A 13,810-nucleotide genomic window follows, 5' to 3' on the forward strand; every position below is an offset into this window, starting at 1 on the left:
GATGGGTACGATTGAGATGTGGCTCATAAGCACAGTAACGTACGTCGAAGCACACCATAAGAAGGTCGAAGCCAGTGGTTCTCAAATCGATAATACCAAGTACCACCTAAAGAACAAAAAAACAAAAACTAGCTCTCCGAGTACCACCATTAGCAGTGGCCTGCTGAAAGTGCAATTAATCAGCCTAAGAGGATGTGATGAGCTTTATTGATCCCATAGGGCGCGATGCAGCCAAACACAGCTTTGGCTGTCAATAAAACAAATTTGTGGGTGGAAGTCATGCTGAGGCAACACAGCAGTCGTGATTCAGACCTCTTGATCGAACCCACATCAGTGTGTCAGCCTTCATTGTCAAATGCAGCTGAGAGAAACCCGAACTGTTTTTCCAAGGCGGGCTCATATACTGTAAGTATCGCGGTGATCATGGTGTTTGACATTTCCGTGGAAAATGAGCGCGATGTGGGAAAACTGCAAACACCGAACTGTTGACATGTCTTGTTACTTTCTCTACATGCCCGCTTTAAATGTTAAATGTTACTATTCACCTTTGTAACTCTCGTTATAATCCGTTGCTAATTTTTTCCCCCCTTTTTTGTGCCAAGCAATAACTGGTGAAAAAGAACATGACACCATATCGAAGCTGCAAAAACATCCTTTCAGAGAGTGTTGGAGGATTGCGTTCAAAGGCGTTCAACCTCTCAGCCAAGCTTTTGTTTGTTTCTCGTGCTGATGCAGGTCTGATCTGTTCACTCATCAAGCACACAAAAACAGGTTGCGACATGAAGCGAAGCAACACTGCAGTGAAGCCAAGTGGTGCCAGAAAAAGATTCATAATGTCACCTACTCATTTTTTTTATTGTAGGCCACCAGTTGTTATTGGTATTTGTTTGCAGGATTACTGTATTGTACATTTCTATACCACTGATCATGTTCAGGGTTGCGGGTCAAGTACAGCTCAGACGTATTTAACTTAAAAACAACACAAAAATGTGCTTTGAATTGTTTTGTTTTTTTGAGAACTGTTTCAAACATTAGGTATAATTTGTATGTCACTTGTATGTGCAATATATTTTCATCAGATCATTATTTAGGTTTTGTATTTCAAGACATCACGCAGTTTTCCCAGTGGCTTACAATGAGTGGCTTTTATTCACTTTATGCTTTGTTTCTGATGAACTCATAGCTCTACTACACGACTGGAATGAAATGTTGGTAGATGTGGTGATACCTGTAGCGCTCATGGTTTTAGGTTGTACTTGGTTTAAACATTTCGAGAACCACAAAGCGATAGCCTCTCTCAGCTGACTGTTTTCTCATTGAAAACGCATGAATCAGTGTGTTGCTTCTACACATAATTGATCCGAGGGCTGCCATTACCTGTTATCGAGTTCAATTGCATTTTGTTTCATCTTCCTTGTGCTGCAACATGGGCAGATGCAGACAGCGCAACCAATCAGCCAATGAGGTGGATTTCGTTTTCACAGTCTAACTAACTTTGGCAAAGAACCTCCGTGTGATCAAGCCGTTGAATAAGCAACTCAATGGAAATGCAATGCAATGACAAATCCGGTTTAAGAATTAGTGGGACGCTGGATCAATGACATTTTCTTCGTTGCTCACAGGGGGAAAAAAATCTAAGTCTCTTCCATCCAACAGAAAAAACTCATACACAGGCACACACCTTTGAGCATTCAAGACGTCACTGCCACTCACTAGTTTGACATGTAGGAAAAGTCATGTGTGTTCTGAGCAAAGATGGAGTCAAATACAGCAGATGGACATCCTCGTGCACATGGAATGCACGCAACACTCACCAAACAGCTGTGGGTGCCTTGGCGAGCAGCCACATTCCTCATAAGAGTGCGTGAGGTCAACAAGGGACGTGAGCTGTTGTTGTCAAGTGCACACACACACACACCATTCACACAATCAATCACACATCGCACACCTCGGCGTGGAACGTGCCGGTACCTTTGGCTCAACCCCCAAACACACGCGAGCGCACTTTACGAAACAGTGGACCCTCAAATGGTTCTGGGATGGCAGCCGTTTTGGTCGAGAGTATTGCAGTACAACCTCATTTAACCTTCCAGGACTTGAGCAACACAATTAGGTTGGAGTTTCATCAAACCTTTTCCCCATTTTGACAGAGTACAATACTGAAACAGGACACATGAGGCTCATTGTCAGGGGTGCACAGGTGCATATGCACACTGAAAATAATAAAAGTGCACCAGATGTGCATTTGCATTCCAAGCATTTTGTGTTTTTTTGGGGGGGGGTTAGGTGGGGGGGGGGGGGGGGGGGGGGGGGGTGTCAACACACTTGATTGCGCAACCTGAATAGTGATCGAACTGCTGTACTCAGTGTTTCACTGCCTTCACGTTATTTTCCTTATTACCACACACCAATACCGATGATGCGCTGTAGTATTAGAAAAAGCCTCGTTACTGTGCTATATTCATTCCTTCCTACTGTATGTATTTGAACTTGTGGAGTGTTTGTTCATTCTCAGCTCTTAGTTTGTCTTCCTATGCATGTTTGTAGTGCCAACGCTTCTAATTTAACTTTGGAATTGATCAATTTAAAATAATTCATATCATTATCATATGTTGCCAACTTTCCAATAATACCAACCTTTTAAAAACAGGATAAAGATGAAATTTCAATCTAAACAACAGCAAAAGAGAAGATAAAGTTCTTGCATGTTGTTGTCTTTTGGTTTGTGGTTGTGGCATTTTTCCAAATATATTAATTAAAATTAGCTTACTATGTGAAAGACAAATCTTAATTCCAAATATTTGGAATGATAAACGTGCTCTTGGTGTGAACCTGTAATTCATGGTCATTTGTCTGAATAGCTTCACTTTCCATCCATTTTTTTTAGCATGCCCCGAAAAAGAAAAATGTGTGTGGGCAAGACAGAAGGGAATCAGTGGGACAATACTCATTTTCCAATCAAGGCCATTTAGGAAACAGTGTTGTAAATAAAATGACCACCACTTAATCACCGCAGACTTCTGACTCGCACATAACACAGCATGAAATGTAAATTGATAACAGGCAGCCGGCCTCAATCATTTCCCATACAGCCCTCCTTAAAATCCTTCACTTTCCCAACACTTGTGTGTAAAAGTCAGGGAAACAGACACAAACAGTAGGAAACTGGATCCGATGGGGTAATGGGCCCAATTTGAGTTGACTGTTGCCACACATACAATTACCCATTTACACTCCAAACCGGGAGCCAGGAACTAGACAGTTGCATCAGCCCACTGCAGTGCGTCTACAAATATTCTCTGCATGACTTTAACTGTATGGACTGGTCGCTTCACTCTTTCTTACGAATAAGGCTTGAACTGTCTCCCGACATTCACGCCATACAAAGTCGGTGTGACCCAGCTCTGGGTACTGTCAAGAGGGAAGCCTTTTATAGGGCTGGGAAAAATTATTACAATTATTTCGTCACACAACTCAATATGAAGGCAGCAGAAACATGCGACTTCCCCACCAGAGCAAACAAAGGAAATCGTGAAAAAGATGCGCCATGAAAGAAAAGTAAGCTGACATTCTTGAAAACACAAAAATGCTTATAAACTTGTGCAATGTGCTCATATAATTTTTCTATCGTAAAGTTAAATAAGTGCCCTCGTGTAAAGAGTTAAAAAAGACTGAATTAAACAACATTTCTTAGTGAATACTGCATAAATCCTCAAAAGGTGTGATGCAAATTACCAAAGTTTCCAGCTGTGTGACCTGATTTATCAGGTTTTCCAAGATTCTTTTTTTTTTTTTTTATGTTCCGAGCGCTCGCGATGGTGGCAGCAAATTTCCCAACAAGCACGGATATATTATTTGTCCTCTGCAAAGAACGAATATTATTGCAGCTGAGTTGTGACGGGCTTCTTCTGGGTTCCATCATCAAACGTATGTGGAGTCTGCCCCCTTGTGGCCAAGGCGCACACACCAGAAAAAGCAGCACACTGCCCATTGAATTAATGCACAAACTTTATATTTTAACATTCTCTTTAATTATGTTATTACTGTATACTGTACTGTTTTTTTGTTGTTTTTTTAAAATCAGAAACATGCTGGCACTGGAACTGTGTGTGCTGTACAGTTTCCTACTTAAAACATAAAACTGAAGGTAGGAGTAGAAGAACAATGGAGAAAGAAACAATAACAACAATAACTGTTTCAGAAGCAAGACAGCGGGGAGGAAAAAAGTGAAACTTGGAAAACTGTCCGACATTTAGGGCAAGCACTGGCATGTAAAATAACCTCAAAGGTCTTTTTCCTGACGCATAATTCAACTCGTACTTGGCTTCATTCAACATGACTCCCCGGGGATCCTCTTGCTTACGTGTAGCAGCACTTCCTCTTGTTATTCACTTCCTCTCCTGCCAATTTCTTTCCATTGCAGGAGGTAATTGTAACATTAGCTCCTACAAACGGATTGCCACAGTCAGCCATTGTCTAATCCTGACTTGGCTTGTTGCGCTTCAGACTTTTAAACGTATTGTATTCTCTCCAACCCTTTCAAGGCATCACGCACACAATCACCGCATTCACGTGTGATTAATGCGCCAGCGGCTATGTCGAATGGTATGGAAGCCTCACGCTTTATTTTTCCCTTTTTGTGATAACAAAAACAGTTTAAGTGGCGGTTACCTGATTCGTCTGTTTCCAAATAGTTAAGATAGTGGTTGTCCAGGTTGGCTTCACTACGCCCTGTGAAAGCATCAAATAGAAAAAAGAAAAAACTTCATTTATCCATGCAGACATTTCATCACATACACAAAAGATGCTGTATAAAAATGTTGGCTAATATATCACTCAATGTGTTTTCGTTCACCAATAATAATTGATACACATTGAATTGCATAGTTCAATTAGGGAAATTGTAGAATGCAGTGGGAATACTGTGAAAATGTAAAATACTTTTCTTCTCAATGAAATGCTGACTTTACAGAATTTACGGTTTCACGGTTTAATGGCCGAGAGAAATGAAACCAACACAAATCCTTTTTTTTTTTTTAAATTCCACCATTAACGTGACCGATAACTTCCATCCATCCATCCATCCATTTTTTGAGCCGCTTCTCCTCACTAGGGTCGCGGACATGCTGGAGCCTATCCCATGTATCATCGGGCAGGAGGCGGGGTACACCCTCAACTGGTTGCCAGGCAATCGCAGGGCACATACAAACAAACAACCATTCGCACTCACATTCACACCTACAGGCAATTTTTAGAGTCGTCAATTAACCTACCACGCATGTTTTTGGGATGTGGGAGGAAACCGGAGTGCCCGGAGAAATAACTTGTACATCTCAATTGAATTTTTCCAAAAAAAGAGGGGAAGTAAAAATAAACAATGATGTTGCTGCAAAAGTGTACACACCCTCATAACTGGGGATGTGGCTGTGTTTAGAATTAAACAACCACATTCAAACTCATGTTAAATGGAAGTTAGCACACAACTGCCACCAGTTAAAGTACCTGTGAATCCCCCACATAAGGTTCTGCTGTTCTAGTAAGCTTTTCCTGGCAATTATTTTGCTGTCTTGCACAAGCCTGAAAGTTTTGTGCGAACACTGACCGATATTTGGAACTTTTAATAATACGCCCCACCTTGTCTTTGGTCACAGGTCCAGCTGAAGAAAAAGCATGAGGCTGCCACCACCATGCGTCATGGTAGGTATCGTGTTTTAGTTTGCATCAAACATACATTTTGGAATTAGAGCCAAAAAGTTCAAAACTGGTTTTATCCGACCAGAAACCATTTTCCCATGTGTTTGTGAGATTTTGACGCCCCAAACAAAAACAAGAAGAAAAAAAAGCCCCATCTGTCTTTGAATTATATGCCGACTCACTAAATATTATTATTATTATATATTTTTTTTTAAATAACAATTCCAATAACCTATCATTTACGCTAGTTTTTAATTTAATATTTGATCTTTTTGTTTTGGGCTGAAGTTGAATACGTGATTGAAGCAAAACAGAATACAAATATTGACGTAGGATGATTTTATAGCAGTTTGTTTGTGTGTGTTCATTGCTCGTTAACTTGAGGGCACAAAGGGACTTTCCAGAATTCAGTCGACAAACCCCCGTTAATTATTATTATTATTTTTTTTTGAGTAACCAGGTTTTGCAAATACATGTCACGGAATCTATTGGATACTTTTCCATGTTTTTATTATACAGTATGTTGTCTGTTTCTGTGTTTAGCAAGCTTTCCATTGACACCAACTGAAACATGATGTTGAAACTCGGATTCAACAAACAAAAGGTCACACCGAAAAACTCAACCCTCTTATTGACTTTGCATTACGACGTTGACGATAGAGTCATGCATTTTCACCGGTTTTAAAGAGTCATAACTTTCTTAATATTTGTCACAGGAAGTTGATACTTATATCGCTGCTGGTGCAGTGGTGATAATGCACCAAATACAAGCGGTGGAATTAAAAATAAGACATTTTTACTTGTCAAAACGCTGTAATAATAACCCCCTCTCCCTCAAAAAGATTTCTTTGTGACATACCTGCTAGAAGAAGAAAAAAACAAACATTCGATTACGTACACAGGTGTGACCAATCAAACCGGTCACTGAGTAAAACAGGAAGTGATGTCAGTGGTGCGTTCGTGGAAACTACGAGACCTCGTAACTACTGTACGATATCCAAAATTTAAGTATTTTTCACTCACAATAAGCGCCTCGTTTCATTTATTTAGATGATTGAAATGCATTATTAAGGAGAGATATTTATAAAAGTGGCTTTGTCAAAATTAATGTTCAAAACAAGTAGTAACAACAGTGTTCTTTTCCCGTCAGCATTTTATCATCATCACTGGAACATCATATTAACCTACACATGGATGCAAAATGCAGTCTGATCGGGGCTTACATTGTTTTTCAATCCTGTATTGAGGTCAAATAGAGACAGAGACTTCTTAAGTGACTCATGATTACCTCTTGTGGTAATCAAGGAGACAGAAAATAACACGTTACCTTCTTTTTGGAGCAGTTAAGCTTAATACAAAATGTGTCAACGAATAATAACAGTATACATGCATCGAAAAATGTATGAAACGCGTTACAATGCCACAGGAACATATGTTTGCATCCTTCTATTACCTGTGTGGTCTCCATTTAAAAACCCATTTGGACTTCTCGCTCAAGAAAGGCAGAAAAGAAATAGAAGAAAAAAACACACCAATGAGATAAAAAGCACACAGGTCACAAGACATCTAACAATTATGTAATCATGTATGTCTACATCGTCTTAAATATGTACTACGGTCACAATTTGCTTGTTCTAAGTCAATCTAAATTACATAAAGAATTTAACAGTCTGTTGCTGCTTGTGAGCAGTCAGGGCAAAATAAGAGCACGTACAAGGCCTCTGAAACACAAATGACATTTTGCAGCATGGTATTATGAGAGCAGTTATGACTTCACATTGTAACAAAACAGTAAATAATCTCAATTACTTGAAATCATGAAAACAGTTTAATGCACTGATGATGAGCATTTCTGCAAAAAGAAAATGAAAATGAGTCCCTGTGCTCAGTTTCAGTGCTGCAACAAATGTTGACATATAATCTGTCCTCTAAAACAGGAAGTTAGGAGTACATTACATCATACATCACTTTAGCAAACTGGCATGTATCAGATAATGTCAAAAATGGAGGGCTGTAAGTGTACTGGAGAAACAACGAGTGGCAAAGGAATAACAGAATAATCGAGGAAAAAAAATACATCACTTGAGATGGTCAATGTAAACAGAGAATGCCATGGAAACAATTTGCACTTTCAGGAAGCTCGTAAGTGCTTTCACTAACAACACTTGTAAGTCTTTAGAATCTGGTGTTGTGTTGTTGCTACGAGTTCAGTTTCAAAACAAATATATACAAAGAGCATAATGAAGCACATGAAGCAGAAATATTCCAAAAGTTGCAACAGTCTGACACACAATGTCCATCCATTCATTTATCGATCACTGCCACAACCCCCAAAAAGAGGATTACATTCCAAAAAGAGTCCATTTGTATTCCTGAAGGTGCAATCTACACTTTTGGGCTGTAAAGGGCCCAAGGGTCCAAATGGAGTACATTTAAACATACCACTAAAGGTCCATAAATTAATAGATTTGAAGTGTTCAGTCAGGAAAGTCTATCCAGGTGATTTTTTTATTTTATTTGTTTAAATCTACAAACTCTTTTAGAAGATTTTTCAGCCTAACACCGTATTATTGCTTGTCTACGCAATGAAGCAATCAGCTCCAAGTAAAAAGCAGGAACAACAAAGACACATTTGAAGTGAACCCGTGAGTGAATCTATTACGGCACACCTCTTTCACGCTGGGACAATAAAAATGGCAGTTCGAGGAAGCGATGTTCCGTTCGCGAGCCCCACGCACCCGCAGGGATGCGTCGTGTCACACAGCTGTGTGTCGGGAATTTTCATTTCTGGGTGATGGCGGAACTTTTCTCGTGTACAGGCTGAAACTGGCCGCCCTGCACCTCGCCCTGGGCCCTCCTCCTCCGCCATCTCCGGTCGGCGCTCGGGTCGGATACTGGGGCAGGGTGCTGTAGCGGCCCGGGAGGGGGAAGCCCTGACCCGGGGGGAGGACGTGGCCGCCCGGGGCGACGGGGGTGTCCTTGCCGAAGAGGCTCTGGATGAGCTGAAATTTGTCCTTCTCCTCCCGTAGGAAAAGGTCCACCAGCAGCTTCTTTTCCCGCTTCAGCTGCTCCACGATGGTTTTGGGAATGTCCGGTATCACCCAGGCTACCACGAGGCTGAGGAACATCACCAGGTTCTACAGGATGGAAAAGAACAGGTAACGTTGAGAGAAACTACACTGGAATGAAATATAACATGAACTCTACTTAGAGTACAGAGTACTGTACTACATTTACCCAAAAAATAACAAATGCTCACGCTGCTGTAATACTATGCACAGTTTAAACATTTACTTCAGTGATTCCCAGAGGAAGCCCTCGTACCACCAGCGGTACACATACAACACTCGGGTAATCACCAGTTGAGTCATCAGGCTCCAGTGTGGGAACGGGCATCACATTTGGTCCACATGTGTCCCAAAGGTATGCAAGCGCACACAGGCAAGGACCTCATTATCAAATGAACTCGTTCCCAACGGACTGAGGCATCTGTAATGTTTCCCATCACGTGTACTCCGTTAAAATTAGCAATGACTGGCTCACATACACGTACTGGAATTTATGAGGTACACCTGCACGCTGTAATGAGATCCATTACAAGAACTGTTCTCTCTTTTTTTTTTTTACTAACAGCGTTAGGGAGTTAATAATTTCAAAATACGTTCATTATTGTGGTTACGGTTACACAATAAACAACTCAAACGTGGAAGGTCATTCGGAGGCTTTGTGCAATTGTCTGCCAATCACTTCCAGTCTTTTGTACAGCATAGCAATTTGACTTCATTTGCATTTTGGCCGAGACGTGCTGTGTCTTGGCCTCGATGTTTGTTATACTCAAAGAAAAAAAAATATTGATAACAATCCAGACATTTTCATGTGCACTTATTTGAAGAATTAACCCATTTGTGCAAAATTAACCCCAGTCTTGTGGTCACCGTGTCTATGCAGCTGCCACATCCGACTGACGAACTAAAAAAACGTGCTCATACCTGAAAGAGTATGACGAAGGCCAGTCTCGCTGCTAGGACGCACCAGTAGTGTTTGGAGAAGTGGTACGCATCTGGAGACCAGGGTGGTTCCCGGTAGTCTTTATACCTGGGGGGAAAACGCATCCATCACCGTCTAATTGACAGGTTCACATTTGCCTCCATTGGGCCTAACTGGTTCATTAATACATCCTCGTCCCCTGCTCAGCTTCGATGATGATGATGATGCATTTTATGTGGATTCCTTTGCATTTCTTTCTTTTTAGTAAACACTCGGCCAAACCAAACACCCAACCACATGTGCAGCTAATGGCTAACACACCCCACGTGGAAAAATACAAAACCAAGAAATAAGGAAAAGGCTGATGCCAGTAAAATAGACTCCATGGTGAAAATGCGTGTTGAATTCATTGCTGGTCTGTTTGATAATGACTGGAGAATTTATAGGCAAGGTGAAGAATCATCTAGCTGTGTGTTACAATGTGGGTACATTGTAACACACAGCTAGATGTTGGCTTTAGCCGCTATTAAAAAAAAAAAAAAAAGTCCAGGGGAAGAGAAGCATCTCACAAATTAGAACTTTGGAGCCAATAAAAGCAACACAGGATCTAAATTTAGCACAACATGTTGGTATGGTAGCATTTAATGTCCGACCTCAATATACAGTACGTGGAACATACAGAATTTTCATGAATGACATTTGCAAGCTTCTAGAAACACAATCAAAATAAATTCCGCCCTACCAATTGCAACCGACTTATTATTACAACCGACTGCTGTATTTGTATTCCACCTTTCCACTTTCTTTTTATGCTCTCCTATATTCCGTGGGCGTATGTTCAACCTTAGTAGTCTCTCTTGGTATTAAAGTATGTACTATATATGACAGCACTCAAAGTAAACCACTGCCTTTATTTAGAATGTGAATGAAGCAAAATATTTCGTGACACAAAAAAAGCTAAAACTACAACCAATGCGAATGCAGGGAACTACAATCATTCTTGACTGCGCTTGACAGTACACGCAGTTTTGCACATTCACACACTCCTCTCGGAATAGACTCCGCTAAAGATTTGCGTGTCCATGTTTGGTGATAAGGTCTGCAGCAACTGGAGCGTCAATATTATTTCAGAAGACACTGCTGAGAGATTATAAAAAGAGACCCGAGACCTGAGCGCCTTACGGGACATGAAGTAACATCGACAGTAAAAACAGGGGTCAGATTATTGCCGTCCTTAAAATAAGCACAAAAGCCACATTTCCACGAAAAAGAAAATTGCATGACAATGACGGGTTAAAAACTGCAATATTAGAAAAACTTTGAACGAAAATCAGTGCACATTTTTCATCCTGGTTACTTCAAAAAAAAAAAAAGAACCTAACTTTCTTGAATTACTGCTTTGAAAGCAACACTACATTCCTACCTGCTTTGACATTATGCTGCTTTAAAATGTCATGTACTGTACGGGTGATGTTCAGCTTTTTGTACAATTCCTGCTAAATTGAGTTTGATGGGTTTAGCTGTAGCAGTTTGTCCTTATCTCTGCTTCATACTCTAACTAAGCTATTAAAGCTATTTTCTTTTCAGAAAGACCGCTTTGTATTTCATTGCTGATGTTGGTGTAAGCATGACGATGGTCAACCACACTTATTTCACACAGACAGCAGGATGCTTTCTTTTGTAACTTTGGCTTCTTATGTTATCAACTTGCACTGTGTTGCACATTTGTATGTTTGTCTATTCAACAAAATCAACTCATATCCACAAGATCAGTGTTTGACATCTTTTTCTCTCTCCTTGACCCCCCCCCCCCCCCCCCCCCCCCCCCTCCCTCCCCGTTCCTTCCTTCCTGCAAACATCCATCAATCATCCGCTGTGGGCCCAAGCAGATGGGACAAAGAAATGAAGTGTCTCTCGGGCGTTTGATATCGAGGGGCGAAGGGTTGAGTCGTCTTTGACCCTCGAGGCGCCGCTGACAACATGGCCGCTCACACTCGAACCCTTATTGGAGCCCTTAACAGCCAATTTCACGGTTGTAAGTATTCGAGGCGTACATCATGCTTGAGACATGCACTGGCACAAAGACTGGCATTCTTGAACTGTAACTACTCGGTATCTTATGTAAGCGCAGGTCAGAGTCAGCAGTCAGTCGTCACTTGCATTCATGCCCTTTCCCTTTGGAGGGATTTATATTGCGATTATGAAATAGTGATGCACTTCATGACGTTTTTGTGTGGCCGCACAGAGCCTTAGTAACAGTTCACACTGTCCAAAAAAAAGCGTGCATTTCTAGAACACATCTTGGAGTCCAAACTGAACTAATGTGCAATGGCAAGTGTCCACAGAGGCTGAACCAACCCATCCATTGCCAGTGCTAAGAAGTCACTTTGTACAAATACTCTTTTAAGTGAGTGAGTCAATTATTCAGGTATCTGTTCTTTACAGTGGACCCCCACATATTTGCAGTTTGGCACCTGAGGATTGACCTATTCATCGATTTATATAAAAAAAAAAAAATTGTCTTATAACTGCCTCTTTTTTTTTTTTTTTTTTTTTTACTTCAATCAAGTGGTGGGAGTGTATCTAAAGCGAGCTTGTAACTCAAATCTTGGCTCGCACATAAAGCAAAAAAATATATAAATAATAATAAAATTAAATAGGCGGCACGGTGGACGACTGGTTAGAGCGTCAGCCTCACAGTTCTGAGGACCCGGGTTCAATCCCCGGCCCCGCCTGTGTGGAGTTTGCATGTTCTCCCCGTGCCTGCGTGGGTTTTCTCCGGGCACTCCGGTTTCCTCCCACATCCCAAAAACATGCATGAATTGGAGACTCTAAATTGCCCGTAGGCATGACTGTGAGTGCGAATGGTTGTTTGTTCCTATGTGCCCTGCGATTGGCTGGCAACCAGTTCAGGGTGTACCCCGCCTCCTGCCCGATGACAGCTGGGATAGGCTCCAGCACGCCCGCGACCCTAGTGAGGAGAAGCGGCTCAGAAAATGGATGGATGGATAAAATAATTAAAAAAAATATATATATATATATACATATATATATAAAATCAACCAATCGACGACTTGTAACTGGGAAAAACTTGTAAGTTGGGCTACTTGTAAGTCAAAATACCACTGTGCTTTCAACTGCTTACTTTGTCAAAATATTTTTGGGACATTTTTCAACCACCAGGATGATAACACAACGTAAAAAAGATTTTGATTAAGGCGGAACTTGAACCAGTGATTCCAGGGAGCATTAATAACAATGACGCAAAAGATTCAGACAAGCAACATATTTCTATTCCATGGCCTTATTTGCGATTTTTTTTGTTGTCGGTTCTAAAGATTCCTGGCAAATGTCTTTTTTCTTGTGCCTGCTGAAAAACCACCAGCTTCTGGCATTCAAAAACTCTCCTTCTCATCTGCACAAACACATACAATAAAGGTAGATTGTTTTTCTGTGGTTATCATTCGCTAGTTTAGCACATTGTTTTTGTTATTTTGTTTGGCTCATGCGGGATCTGTTGTCAATTCAGTCGTGATTATCCTGTCAGAATTTCGCTTACAAGCTAAAGTCTTCAAATGTTCTCAGTACAAGCACTATGCAAGTTCTGAGGTAAACTGTTCTATGTGTAAAGACATTTTTTTAAGTTATCAAAACAGGTATTGTATCCAATTGACAGTTAAAAAATAAATAAATAAATAAAACATTTTTATTTTTGTACTGAAATACATTTTGGAGTTTAATTAGTACTTCGACTTTGACCAGAGTCTTGTTTTGCGAGAGTGTGAGTACATTTTCCAGCTCTGTCGATGGCTCATGTACACAGCAATTCAATGCAAAACGTTTGTATTGACCTGCAAACGGTGACATCTCCGTGATCGGAATTCTGCGGCGCTGTGCCCGGTTTAAAGTTGGACACGTTGAAGTAGGAGAGCGTGTGGTCGATGAAGCCGTGCATGGTCCCCGACTGACTGTACATGTACTGGTAGACGAGGCGAGGGATGAAGTCCGACGTGAAGGATATCACAAAGGCCTCAGGGGCAGAAGGAGAGTAAAGAGAGTGAGGAATAACTCCTGCAGTTATATACAGTCCACAATTCAATCAGTTCATGATGTGAGGTCCAAAGCAATA

At 40.9% G+C, this 13,810-nt stretch overlaps 1 protein-coding gene across 8 annotated transcripts in view; it reads right to left on the reverse strand.

The window, feature by feature from the left end:
- Positions 1 to 6,187: 6,187 nt before the first annotated feature.
- ano2b (anoctamin 2b) overlaps positions 6,188 to 13,810 on the reverse strand; it is a 37,312-nt gene continuing 29,689 nt past the window's right edge. For 6 of the 8 annotated variants that reach the window (XM_061762242.1, XM_061762238.1, XM_061762237.1 and 3 more), the window contains 3 exons: positions 13,533 to 13,711; positions 9,684 to 9,789; positions 6,188 to 8,831 (listed from right to left, as the gene is read on the reverse strand). In XM_061762242.1, coding sequence (XP_061618226.1) covers positions 8,451 to 8,831; positions 9,684 to 9,789; positions 13,533 to 13,711 — 666 coding nt within the window. In that variant the 3' untranslated portion in view covers positions 6,188 to 8,450. The remainder of the gene's footprint in view (positions 8,832 to 9,683; positions 9,790 to 13,532; positions 13,712 to 13,810) is intronic. The other 2 variants (XM_061762240.1, XR_009786522.1) reach the window with 2 other exon arrangements.

Source organism: Phyllopteryx taeniolatus, chromosome 22, assembly GCF_024500385.1.
Source record: "Phyllopteryx taeniolatus isolate TA_2022b chromosome 22, UOR_Ptae_1.2, whole genome shotgun sequence".
NCBI classification, from domain to species: domain Eukaryota; kingdom Metazoa; phylum Chordata; class Actinopteri; order Syngnathiformes; family Syngnathidae; genus Phyllopteryx; species Phyllopteryx taeniolatus.